At 37.9% G+C, this 14,294-nt stretch overlaps 1 protein-coding gene across 5 annotated transcripts in view; it reads right to left on the reverse strand.

Annotated features, from left to right (window-relative positions):
* Positions 1-293: 293 nt before the first annotated feature.
* The window catches only part of LOC125864784 (cleavage stimulation factor subunit 77), a 44,474-nt gene continuing 30,473 nt past the window's right edge, over positions 294-14,294 (reverse strand). For all 5 annotated transcript variants that reach the window (XM_049544847.1, XM_049544846.1, XM_049544848.1 and 2 more), the window contains 7 exons: positions 9,577-9,636; positions 8,809-8,961; positions 8,614-8,680; positions 8,430-8,531; positions 2,508-2,660; positions 1,253-1,441; positions 294-972 (listed from right to left, as the gene is read on the reverse strand). In XM_049544847.1, coding sequence (XP_049400804.1) covers positions 794-972; positions 1,253-1,441; positions 2,508-2,660; positions 8,430-8,531; positions 8,614-8,680; positions 8,809-8,961; positions 9,577-9,636 — 903 coding nt within the window. In that variant the 3' untranslated portion in view covers positions 294-793. The remainder of the gene's footprint in view (positions 973-1,252; positions 1,442-2,507; positions 2,661-8,429; positions 8,532-8,613; positions 8,681-8,808; positions 8,962-9,576; positions 9,637-14,294) is intronic.

The following is a 14,294-nucleotide window of genomic DNA, read 5'->3' on the forward strand; positions in this document are numbered from 1 at the left end:
AACCCAAAACAACCTGAAAAACCGAAAAACCCGAAAAAACCCAAGGTTGAAAAACCCAAATTTTATTGATTTAGTTTGATATTTGAAAAACCCGAACCAACCTGGTCATATACACCCCCCTACATTCTACTTTCAAATTTTCTCTTCTTTTAAGACATTGATACATTCCTGCAAAAATAATTGCACCAAGATCGTAACTACTAACTAGTACAATATCAAATGCTTCTCACTAGTAGTCACAAAATCCAACTTCAATAATAATTAAGAACTCCTCAAATACAATGCAATATAATAATATAATTCTAAAAACCAATACTTCCCAGCACATTATCAAACAAAATTCTCATTGTTAGCCAGACTATAGAAAAAGTAAGCCACCAGAACATTTTCTTGTCATCACTCTCAGCCAGTTACTCTACATGATATAATTTATATGAAAAGTGACATCTCACTATCAAAAGAAATGTCGAGTTGTATACACCTAGCTCCATTGTTGGGCTAGAGGGCGACCTTCTGACTTGGGAAATAGTCCACGACTTTCACTTATCATGCCAAACAACGTTGATCGTTGCATGTATAGCTTTCTTGAACAGGGATCTGTTCTTTATAAATGGAGCATCCGAAAAATAAAATTAATTATAATGACATGTAAATGTTAACATTACATCTTTGCAAAATAGAGTACACTACAGAATGACCAGACGCAAATGGCAGAGATTGGAATGTATGTTGGCTCATCTGTCAGTCGCGTCAGGTCTGCTGCTCAGTTGAAAACTAAGAAACAAGTCTGAGGTCAACTAGTGCTGCCCGAGAGATCTCCTGAAAGCGCACTTCCATATGATGCTGATCCTGTGTATGAACTAGTAACTCGAGACGAATTACCAACACGATTTTTTTGTAATTGGCGAATCTTGAAAAGATCTCTAGGAAGGGGCTGGCTTTGTATAGTCGTTGATTCATCATCCTCTTGTCCTGCAACAAGTTAACTAGGCCTTTGAATGATATAAACAAGGACACATAATTAGCATCAAGATGCCAAGGCATAGATATTGCAGACTTAGAAATACAGTAGTAGTAGGGAATGAGTAGTTCCTGCATTGCAGGAATGAAATCATAGGACAAGCCTACATGCCAAGAGTGAAGGTAAAACAGATTATGATTTGATGCAACAGTGAGGCAGTGAAGAGACATATCGTTGGGTGTGGCATGAGCAAGAAGAACATAAACATCTCATAGGTAAAGGTTCACATACTGTCCATGTCTTTCCTCTTTCCTGGCTGTCTGTCTCTCGGCCTGAATTTGCTTGAATCAGAGAGGTCACTCGTAGATGGAGCAGCACCTGACTGCAATGGCAGAGAGGCAGTCCCGGATTTTCCAGTTGCTGCAGGGATGTTGCTTTGCAAACATACAGATATCACAAAATCAGCATCAGGAGAAGGACCTGATAAGATGCCGAGAAAACTCAAGTTATTACGGAGCAACCTATACTTCCGATAGAGGAAGCAATTGGCAGCCTTATCCTCCAGGATAGTTAAATTGCTGTCTGTGAAAATTAATATATAGAAAGTATTGTAGGATAATTTGCAATGTCAGTTATTCTGTAAAAAAACACCCTTTAATAGAATCCACCCAAGTTGTAAATTCCCTTCTGCAGCTTCTCGGATTCATCTAAAAGCCTAGGTACAAATAGATGATTGTCTAAAAATCAAATTAGCTCTTGCTTAACCTCTTACTGTCCTTCAAAAGTTTTAGGTATAATCTCCTTGTTAGAACATCAACACTAAGATCACCTTCTGCAACCAACTTAGCTCCCATCCAATCATTTTCAGATGGTATGTTGTTATTTCATTTGACTGCTGATTTTCACTTAAACTTGTGATACAAATTGGTTTGGGCTTGGGACTTCCATGTTGGAGGTCTCAAGTTTGAAACCCCTTGCCAGCGAAAGCAAGGGGTTTGCCTTCTGGGTCGAGCTTGTCACACCGGGCTTGCCTAGCGTGGGTTACCTCTCTTGTGTGGTTTGCGAGCTATTGCATAGGAGCAGGGGTTTTACCCTGTAGTGCACCCAAAGAGTAGCGGCTGCGGGTTTCTCTTGTCATAAAAAAAATACTTGATAACATTCACACGATCACTACGTGAAAAAAAGCTCCTATCTAGATGTATGCCTACCTGCAGCAGATTCAATTGATAACCTACTGTATTGGACCAAACAAACCTAGAAGCAGATATCACATCTAGGAAGTTGAATGGAAGAAAAGAATTATATTAAGACACACAATGGTCATACCTACATTAAAAAAGGCAACTCTAGAGTCTTTCCAGGAAAGGTGTTTCACCTTCTTCTATTGGTAGACCACCATTGACATGCAAATGTAAAGGAGTAATCTGACTAAAAAAACAAAAGCTAACAACAGACTAGAGCGACTTATTAATTTTTACGAAGGACCAAGATTTCACAGGGTAAGTGACTGGAAAATTTGATAGAAAGAGAAAATTCAGAACTATACCTTCAACAGCCGGCAAATTTGCTATGAATGCTGCAAATGCAGGGGGTAACGATTTCAAAATATCATTAAGGGCATTTGGAGGTCCATTGCTGCTAAATGGACCAGAATAGGGCAAGGTGCCTGAAGCAGATGGAGCTGCAAGCGCAGCAGGACCTGGAAAATCCAGCATCATCCAACAAACGTAAGCTGATAGTTCCTCATATAACAGATGCCCACATTACAAGAATATAGAGTTCTTAATAAAAATCCGCATGGTTCTCACTGAAATTGAGGAAAAGTTGTCTACTATACCCTACTTTTCGGATCTGTATATAGTTTAGTCTGAATCTAGAGGACCTCATTGAAATAAGTGTCCATTAGTGTTTCATCATTATTATATGAATCCAAGGATGTGGGGTAGAAAATGTTTCCGATTTGGTTGGTCAAATCTTTGGGAAACATCCTCTCTAGGAAAATAAGTTCATTAAAAATGAGAAAAATGTCTTCCCTTGTGGAAGTAGGAAAAACACGTTGCATGAGTTCCATTCCACATTAATCGTCTCCTCATCTCTCTAACGCACCCCAAACCCAGAGTGTTTTAACAGATTATATAGAAATGTTTTTGAGTCGATATTTTTTATTTACTTATCAAACACCAGAAAATAAGTAGAAACAACACTTATTTTCCTGGAGAACTTTTTCCAAGAAGATATTTTCCATGGAAAACAATTTCCTTCCTATGAAACACACACCAAAGAAGAAAATAACCATAAGCACTTTAAACTTCTTGTATTCACAATTTTTAATTTTTTTGGCAATCAATTTTATTTAATTACTTGACAGCATACAAGTTTACAACTAGCTGATGTGGAGAACAGAAATGAATCGAGAAGGCAATTTTTTTTACGAATTTCATCATTTGGACTACCCATAGTTTCTGTGTTCTTTTATTCTAGAAACAAAGATTGGTCTCTCCCATTCAAAATGATGCATATTCATGTACCAGGGAGTAACTCGCAAAGCCCCAATCCCAGTATATGCAAGAGTCTATGCATTATTTAGTGTCATCCAATAATCACAAAGCTCTATTTTCTCTAAGAAGAGAACTCTGGCAAGGAGGAAACTCACTTATTACTGCAGCACAATGCAGCCTCCCATGATTGGCTTAAAACAATCAAAAGAGCCCTACATCTGAAGGCACTTCACTGCCTAGGCATCGAGGGATCTCTCTTTCATATCATGCAGACCACACAATCCGCATGCATGTATTTTACGTCGTACCTGCAAGTAATTACCACGGCTCCAAGCACTGCAGAGAGGGCTAGCGGGCTTCTTATTTCAAAAGAAAATGAAACCTGCTAGACTTTGAGAGGCAAAAGCTTGCCTAACATAAGTATACCCGACAAACCTTGGTCTGACTTTTCAAGACTTTCTTCAGAGGTTTGTCTAACATAAGTATACCCGACAAGCATGCTTGACTTTCTTCAGATTTTCTTGTATCAAACAAGCATCCTTACCAGCCAGCCAAATAAGGCATGCTACTTTCCAGCCAAACAAAGCATGCTTCTTTGCAGGGTATTTTCACCTTCCAGATGTATTTCCAGTGCCACAACCCAGCCTGCTGCCATTGTCTTTCAAATGTGTGTGCAAATTTCACAGTGTAGGTACAATTGCTGTGTTTTAGCCATAACTATCTGTCTTCTTGATTTGTGCTACCATGGAAATTGCTCCAATGTTTTGAAAAGAAACAGGCCTGTTGATCTCCCAGTCATTCTGAAGCTTAGATTCCAGCCCTATTGACTCCAAATCTCAGCTATTATTGCATTCTGTTGTTGACCAGATTGTATTTATCAGGGAAATATCCTTGAGAGGTCCATGTCCAATCCAGTTATCACTCCAGACGGAAGTCTACATCCCATTCCCCACTTTCACATATTGATTAAGGTAGGCCATAGTGCTCTTAACAGATTTTCAGACACTAACACCATAGGGTGTAGATACCACTTTAAGAGCACCATTGTCCCTCTTTCCCATAGTTTTCATTGACAACTCATCTCCATAGTGCCTATTTCTCCAAGTTGAACCTTCAGAGCCATTTCATGAATAGGCTATTATAGTTATGCTTGAAATTTCTTATGCTTAAACCCCCTTCTGTATTGTTGATGGTGCGAGTCTTCTACTTAACCAAATGAAAACCTTTCTTCTCTCTGTTACCGTGCCATATAAATTTCCTCCTTAAAACATCTATTCTCAGCTGATGCCAGGAAGCACAAAGGAAATACTAGACAGTTGGAGCAAACATGGAATTTGACCTAACAGAAGGAGAGATGGAGGATTTTCCCAGCGTGTATTTGGTGGGACTGTTTGGAAAGAGAGAAACCAGAGGTGTTTTGAGGAGAAGCAGTGCAATATCCAGAAGTTGAAGATGAACTGCTTAGTCCTTTATTATTTTTGGTGTAAACAGGAATGTTTAGTAGAAGCTGAAGATATTTTTGATGTTTTAGAAAATATGTAAGAAGAAACATAGATAGGAAGTTTTCTTGTTTTGGAGACTATACAGTTGGTATAGTATACCTGTTAATATATAGAATGTTACGATCATCAAAAGTATAAAAACATCTATTCTCTTTTCAATATTCGCTAGCACTAAAAAATAGGGACCATGTAAGTGAAAATCGAGCACACTACTTACCAGAACTACCCTCCTTGAAGATAAATATGACTTTCTATCTAGCTTATTTTTTTCCCACATCTTTCAAGTTGCGACTTGTTCCTTGATCCCAAAGACATTCCTCGATAATTGGTTGGTAAACAACTCACTTCACGCCCTCAAGTACCTTTCTATGTTTGTGTATCACCTTTCGACCCAAAATGACATTTATTGTTTTGTAAACCAATTTGTGTATCACCTTTCTACCCTCTCAATCAGCACTTGAGAAATAGAGAAACATCGGTTGCATTAAAAGATCCTCTCAAAGTATTGCTGAAACTGAGAGTTCTTCAATGTTTGCATTATATCCTACTTTACAATGTCCCAGCAAGTGAGGAAAACCCCTATGGTATACCCATCTAGACCTGGAGCTTTGTCTGATGCATATGCCTCAACACCTTCCAAAACCTCTTGCTCATCAAAAGATCTCTAACCACTGCATCACCTCTTCATTAAGTTTGTGACAAGCTTATAGGTTTGAAGTCTCTAAATTTCATGTCCGCAGCCTTTCTAAGAATTAGAGAAATATCAGTTGCATTAAAGCTCCTCTCAAAGTATTGCTGAAACTGAGAGTTCTTCAATGTTTGCATTATATCCTACTTTACAATGTCCCAGCAAGTGAGGAAAACCCCTATGGTATACCCATCTAGACCTGGAGCTTTGTCTGATGCATATGCCTCAACACCTTCCAAAACCTCTTGCTCATCAAAAGATCTCTATAACCACTGCATCGCCTCTTCATTAAGTTTGTGACAAGCTTATAGGTTTGAAGTCTCTCAATTTCATGTCCCCAGCCTTTCTAAGAATTAGAGAAACATCAGTTGCATTAAAGCTCCTCTCAAAGTATTGCTGAAACTGAGAGTTCTTCAATGTTTGCATTATATCCTACTTTACAATGTCCCAGCAAGTGAGGAAAACCCCTATGGTATACCCATCTAGACCTGGAGCTTTGTCTGATGCATATGCCTCAACACCTTCCAAAACCTCTTGCTCATCAAAAGATCTCTATAACCACTGCATCACCTCTTCATTAAGTTTGTGACAATCCTGGAGGTAAACTCAGGTCTCCAATTTAGATTCATTATATAACATTTGGTAGAAGGCCAGAATTTCGTCTTCGATGATTAATGGATCTTCCACTGTTGCTCCATAGGTTGAGTATTTACACAGCCGTTGATGAGTTACAACTGATCTCATCCTTGCCATCAAAGTCCAGCGGAGCAACCCCCAAGTTCAGTAACTCAAGAAAACAAGAGGTCACTACAACCATCTCCTTTTCATGGCCCATCTCACAAAAACTTGCTGATTCGGTGATTGAAAATCAAGTCCAAAGTAAAGTTCAGTGTAATCAATGAACAAACAATACCATTCGTCAACTAGGAGACTATGGAGATATAACTATAGGCAGGTGCCTTTTGTTACTATCAGAGTGCAAAACATCCTAAAAATAATTATGGATACAACTGTACGTGATAATCTAATTCCTTCCAGAAGAGTGAAGCTTATATGCTGATGCCTTTTTCTCTTCTGAGTAAGAAGTTGATAATGTTGTACACATGTATCCCCATTTGTTTAATTTCTCTAAATGGACTGGAAGTTCCATTGCCACGGTGAAGCTAGAAAGCATGAGGATATAACTATAGGCAGGTGCCTTTAGTTACTATCAGAGTGCAAAACATCCTAAAAATAATTATGGATACAACTGTACGTGATAATCTAATTCCTTCCAAAAGAGTGAAGCTTATATGCTGATGCCTTTCTCTCTTCTGAGTAAGAAGTTGATAATGTTGTACACATGTATCCCCATTTGTTTAATTTCTCTAAATGGACTGGAAGTTCCATTGCCACGGTGAAGCTAGAAAGCATGAGGCTTCTAGTCACAAGCACACCAACTTTTGTTAATCTAGCAATATATTCATTAATAATGGGAAAAAATTCACATATACAAGAGGCATACCAAAACAAGAGAACCTATAAAACTAAATGGTTCTCTACAAAAGACGCCCATCCCTCAATTCAAATAGGAACTTCACGGGTGCACCAGGAGAGCTATCCTCTTGTGATTTCTTGCACCCTTTGATGATCTGCAACACTCCTCATGTATTACCCTAGCTAACATCCGTCTCAAACAGAAAGATGAACACCAGCACAAGGCATAAATTCATAAAATATTAGCACTTAAACCCCCAAGGATCTATGTCATGCCAGTAAGACACTCAAATACCAAAACCATTATGTATATACTTTGAGTTTATCATTTCATCCTCAGCTCAACTTGCTGTTCTCCATGGCCTAAGTTCAAGTAGAGAGCCAACCCTTGGTTTCCAACATGATCTAACCCCACCATCAGCTTCCCGTCGTCCTGACTCGGTTAAATTTGTGTTTCTCTTTCTCAACCCATCTTCCTCTCTTTGCTAGCCCAAGAAATAATCCACATCACTGTCAAATTGGATTTACCTTGCTGTCCTCAATTATTTCTGTGTTCAAGAACAGTGATCTGAAGGTGTGACTGAAATATCAATCATGTGCAACTCTTTTGAAAATTAACAAATCCCCAATTGAAGTAAGTAATTTATTTGGCACGGGGAAAGCAATGCAATTGCCCTATGAAGACTGGAACGATAGAGGGAAACTTCTTTTATATTTTGTCAAATACGCATCATAAAATAGATTTTTCCCATGGGAATAGAACTTTATGAGGTCAAATTTCATGTTGTTCCCTTTTTATTCACTTAATGATTAAGGGAGGCATCTTTTATATTTTGTCAAATACATACTTCGTCCTAAAAGGATCAACATGAAGTTGAAATTGTTATTGTAACTTCTCTACTAGAAATAATGGCATCTCCAACTATAGCCCCTTGAACCACACTCCTTCATATATGTCAGGAGTCAATTAATGAGACAGGCTGTTGATAGCTAACATTGAAATGTTAACCAATCAGAATTGCCTTCCAGGATCTACAATTGCCACCAAATGTCCATCATTATTTATTTGAAAAGGTTAGGAACTATGTTTATTTAGAAAATTAGAATATGTTGATAACATCATGAAGGATAATTTAATGAATAAGAAATCAAAACACATTCTATTATTCATTCCTAAGTTTGTTAATCGCACCTCAAACTCTCAGAGACAAACATCTGTTGAAGGGACATAGAACAACTATTTATCTGTTTGGGAGCTTGTTAAGCAAGAACCGACAATAGAATAAGGAGCTACAAAGACCTACCTGGAATTTGCCTCGGGTCATAAACCGTCATTTTTGAAGTATCTGGATACACTACCTTGGCAGGCGGATTTGTATTGGATGAAACACCAGAAGTAGTCTTGTCTAAGCTCAAGAAACCAGGAGTTAGAGAGTACAATTCAGAAACTGAGTTTAATTCAGTATTAAACAAAGCCAACAATAATACCTGCAGAACCTGCCTCAATACCAAGAGTAGGTTTGTCAGGTTTTTTATTGATGTTCCTCGCGAGCCACTGAAAAGCAGGTCGCAAATAGGCAAAAAGTACATGCAAGTTAAGATAATGTTTGGAAATGATACTTGTGCCCTTGTAACAATAATTGAATACGTGTGTGTGTGTGTGTGTGTGTGTGTGCTGACAACCTCTTGGCGTGCTAAATGATCCAAGTCATTTGAAGAGCAAGGCCAAAGATCCATGAAACTGTAGCGTGATACAACATCATGCAACGAACTCTCTAACTCTGATGCTCCATCATCACCTGTTCTGGAAAGAGCTTCTTTCCTTCTCTGCTCAACCTGTCAATACAAGCAATAAGCACAAAGCAAATGTAATCATTGGATTAAATATTACGCCCTCCAAAGAAGGATAATATCTGAATTTAATTTCCCTATCCACTTTTAATTAGAAGTTCGATTGGATCTGATTCTAAGTTCATTTCATTGCATATATTATTTTAATGGACAAGAAAGTAATCAACAACAACAACGTCCCCAGTGTAGTCCCCCACACAGTGGGGTCTGGGGAAAGAAAGTAATCAAGTAGTTATCAACAATCTTATGTTGGTTGGTACAAGAAAATCACATTGTGAACAAAGTTAAATTGCTTAATGAAATTGACTAATTGAAATTAGTGAATATAATGAGTATTCTTTTATTTAGGAAGTCCACAGAATTGGACAAACAGAACAATAGGCATGTCTGGAAAAAAAGCATATGCAGCTCTGAATAGTAGGTCAACTGTAACCAATACTTGTTAAATGCAAAAGCAATGCAATCCAGAAGATATGCTATTCGAGATATGCCAATAGTTCAAAAAGAACAAGTTTAATTTGTATTTGGACTTGAAAATAGCCCACAAAGTTCAATATAAAAACCAAGAGTATATACATCAGTAGCAAAAACACAAAATACCTTCAACATGCTGGCAAGGTCTCCATATGTTTGCTCAAATTGAGTGAACTTTTTCCAAACCTACGTAAAGAATAGGCAGTTCAGTACGATTCTATTTAAACAAGAGTTATCACAGGAATGGTTAGATTGCGAAAATAGCAAGAAAAGGAGTAGCATATTAATTATTCAAATAGAATTTTCAATTTCCCCGATTTTAGGAAGCCTTTTGATATTAGTGTTCAATTTTCCAACTCAAGGAATGCTCACACTACATGAACAGAGACTCCAACAAACCTTAGAATCAGGGAAAAGTCACGCATCAGCATAATGACACCTGGGTTATGTTATGTTCTTTTTTTAACAGAATCAAAAAAAGGGAAACAATTTCATATAAAAAGGTAAAAGTAGACTGCACAAGTTGTAAAATTAAACCAAAAAATGTACAACAACAACGTACCTAGTGTGATCCCATAAGCGGGATCCAGAGAGGGTGGTGTACACAGACCTTACCCCTACCTTCGGTAAGGTAGAGAGGTGGTTTCTAATAAGACCCTCGGCTCGATAAAATCGTTTTCAAAACATGTTTGAAAAATACAAGAGAAAACTATGATGAAAACATTGAAGCCGAAAAAACTGAACAACAACGTGAAATCCCACAAAGTGGGGTTTGGTAGAGTAAAGTGTAGCCACACCTTATCTCTACCTCATTGAGGTAAAGAAGTTGTTTCCAAAAGACCCTCGGCTCAAGTGGAATGGGGAGACAAATTTTGACAGCAAAATAGCATAGATAATCAAAGTAAAAGGAACAATAGTAGTAAAATTAAAGAATACGATTATACTACACAATAGTAGTGAGATTGATAAGGGGAAGGAAAGCAAATAAAGTGTTCTAAACCAGAGCCAAATTCGCCCACAAAAAGGAGAGAGAAACGCTCAACTACCTACTAACATTCTACCCTAATCTTCGACCTCTACGCTCTCCTTTTTGATGTCATTTCCTTAGTGGGCTGAAGTTGTGTCATGTCATGTTTAATCATCTCTCCCCTATTCTTCTTCGGCCTACCTCTACCTCTCCTTAAACCTGTCATTGTCAATCTTTCGTGCCTCCTCCTTGGGGCATTTGTGCTCCTCTTTGCATACCCGAACCATCTCAGCTTCGATCCCTCATCTTGTCCACCATAGAAGCCACTCTCATCTTATTATCTCTTCTAGTATGTCCACACATCCTCAAGTGATGCATCACTAATCTAGCACTCCATGTACTCTGTTTTAGTCCTGCTCAACCTGAAACCTTTAGACTCTAGAGTTTGTCACCAATCCTACAATCTATCATTAACGCTTTCGAGTGTCTCATCAATCAATACTATGTCATCTACAAATAACATACACCATGGTTCTTCCCTTTGAATATGTTGTGTCAATTCACTCGTTACCAAGGAAAATAAAAACGGGCTAATAGTTGATCCTTGGAGCAGCCCCATCTCAACTAGGAAGTCTCCAACCATTCTTACTCGGGTCTTGGATCCATTGTACATGTCCTTAATTGCTCTAATGTATGCACAGATACTCCTCAATACTTTGGGCATCTCCATAGAACCTCTCTCAATACTTTGTTTTACGTCTTTTCTAAGTCAAGGAACACCAAATGCAAGTTTTTTCCTTTCAGGTACTGCTCCAACCTCTGTAAGAGATGAATGGCTTTCATGGTAAATCGCCCCTGCAAGAATCCGAAATGGTTCACGAAAATAGACACATCCCACTTCATCCTTATCTCTTCCACCCTACCTCAAACTTTCATAGTGTGATTTAGTAGTTTGATTATAAGACTAAAATGGAAAAGGATACTTCATACTCAGATTCTAAATGTAATCTACGACATTAAAAATAGATTTTGCATCTTCTAAAACTTCATGTTTGCACTAAAAGTAGTACAAACTATCTTCACAAAAATAGATTTTGCATCGTCTAAAATTTCATGTTTACACTTCTTTGGAGTTGTTAACCCCTGGTCCTTCTCCTTCTTAGATTACCTTTTATTATCTATCTTCGCAAAGAGTTACATTGCTCACTTTCACATCTGGGAAACTCCACCCCAAACTCTTTGCTAAGTTTTAGGATGTTTTGATGGACCCAAAGTTATGTCTTTGTCTTGTCATGTATTCTGGAGATTCAAAGGCAAAGTTGCTTCAATAATGGGACTCATGCTTTCCTCTATCAAATATATTTGCATGTTGTAAGATTCTTTTTTTTATTGGAAAATTGTGATGTTGTATTCTTTAGCATTATGGATATACAAGAAAAGTGACACGTACAGAGATTTTAAAAAATCTACAAGTTGTTCTGTTCCTCTAAACCTATTTCTTTACTCCAAAAATAGAGAGATACAATACAATCCCATTTAACCTTATGAATGGAACTGGATGTATCTTCAAAATTTTCCATTATTCCTCTCTCCAAACTGTCCACCATATGCAATGTGGGATCATTCTCCACCATGCCTTCTAGTTCTTACTACCCCATCTTCTAATCCAATAACTCAACAGATCTGCAGTGTGTTAAGGTATAGTCCATTTCGTCTTTATGAGCTTGAGAAAGATGGTTGTGAAACTGCAATGCAAAAATAAGTGGTTGTTGGTCTCTTTTATCTTCCCATATAATGAACTCCAAGATAATATAGTCATTCCTTTCTTCTTCAGAACTTCATGTGTCAGGCATGCCCTTCTAGGGGTCTACCATGTAAAACATTTTACCTTGTTTGGTGCTAAATTTCTCCATACTTTCCCCCACAAGCTTTGTTGGCTACTACTATGTTGGTTAGTCTCCATTGTACACGCCCTGCTAATAGTGAAAGCCCCATGTGCACTATGTAACTATCTCAATGAATCAGGATCACTGTTGGTTCCGGGAATGCCTTTATTTCATCTAGAAAGTTTGGCCACTCTCTCCACTTCCCAATCATTTAGGAATCTTCTTAAGGAAAGGTTTCATCCCTGTGGTGTCCAGCAGTCTTTGATCTTTGCCTCTGGGTTACTGCATAGTATGAGAAAATTTGGGAAGGAGTCCTTCAAATGGATCGGTTTATTCCAGACATCTCCCCAAAATTTTGTTCTCCTACCATCTCCCACCTTTATGTATAAATTAGTCTCTAATTCTCGCCACAAGTTCCTAATAGTTCTCCAGACCCCAACTCCATAATTACCTGTACTGCACCAATTTTTATTATCACCATATTTGCATTTGGTTATGTCCTCCCATAGAGTTCTCCCCTTCTTGTGATATCTCTACAACCACTTCATCGGTATATTATTGTCCTGCTTTCTCAGATCTTTAATGCCCAAACCTCTCTTTATCTATGCTATTCAAGGTTATCTCCCATTTGAACATGTTATAGCCTTTAATCTCTTTGCACCATGCTAAAGAAAATCCCTTCTCCGTTTGTTCCAATTTCCTCAACACTTCTGAGGGTAATAGAAAAAATGACGTAACATATAATGGAAGGGAATGTAACACTGAATTGATCAGGATGTGTCTGCCTCCTAGGGATAGGTACTCTTTCATCTTGCTAATCTCCTTTTTTCTTCTCCACAATGTCATCCCATATTTTTGAATTCTTATGTTTATTCCCCAATGGCATTCCCCACTTTATTGTAGGTATATTATCCACTTTACAACCCACAATATCTACCAAACTCAGAATATTTTTGTCACCTCCATAATAGGGAACACATTGTTTTTTCCCCAATTCACTTTCAAACCTATAACGACTTCAAAAAAAAAATAAGATTGTTTTGATGAATCTTGTTTGTTCCTCTTCAGGCTCACAAAAGATGAGTGTCATTTGCATATAGTAAATGATGGATTTCTTTAACTTCTCCACTACTGCCACTTATCTGAAAGCCTTTAATCTACCAGTTATGAATTGCTATCCTCATCAAGCTATCAAAACCCTCCATTGACAGGATAAACAAGAGGGGATAGCCCTGTCTAAGTCCCCTTTCTGATGGTAAGAAACCCACTGGTTCACCATTCACAAGAATAGAGAACCTTACCATGCTGATGCAAAATCTAATATGACTCCACGTATTTCTCCAAATCCCATTTGTCTTTAAGTATTACACAGGAACTTCCAATTTACATGGCTATATGTTTTTCAATGTCCAACTAGCACATTTAACCAGGTTCATTACCTTTAAATCTTGAGTCCACACACTCACATGCAATAAGGGCAACATCCATTATCTGTCTCCCTTTTATGAATGTCCTCTGATGTTTGTTGCTATCCACCACCTTTTAACCTTTCAGCAAGTATTTTTTATATCACCTTATATACATCCTGTGATCAGATTTATTGGTCTAAAATCTTTCAGCTCAGAAGCATGTGATATCTTGGGAGGATTGCCACAATGTTGCAATAAAATATCTCTATGTCTGTTAGCATAAAACATTTGGATAACACTCTTGATGTCCTCTTTCTTAGTCCCTTAAAGTGAGATAAAAAGACATGGGAAAGCCATCTGACTCAGGGAGCTTTTCCATAGCACATATTTGATGCTTCCCGAAATCTCCTCCTCCTCCAATGGTTTTTGTAATTCTTCGTGTTCATCAACACTAATACATGTAACCCCTGTAGTTGTAGTTCTGGTCTCCATGCTTTTAACTCTTTGTAATGATTTTGATAAAAACTTTGAATGGCCTCTTTGATTGCAACTGAGTCATTGGTACTGCTTCCTTCCACAAGT

This window comes from Solanum stenotomum, chromosome 5 (genome assembly GCF_019186545.1).
Source record: "Solanum stenotomum isolate F172 chromosome 5, ASM1918654v1, whole genome shotgun sequence".
Taxonomy (NCBI): Eukaryota; Viridiplantae; Streptophyta; class Magnoliopsida; order Solanales; family Solanaceae; genus Solanum; species Solanum stenotomum.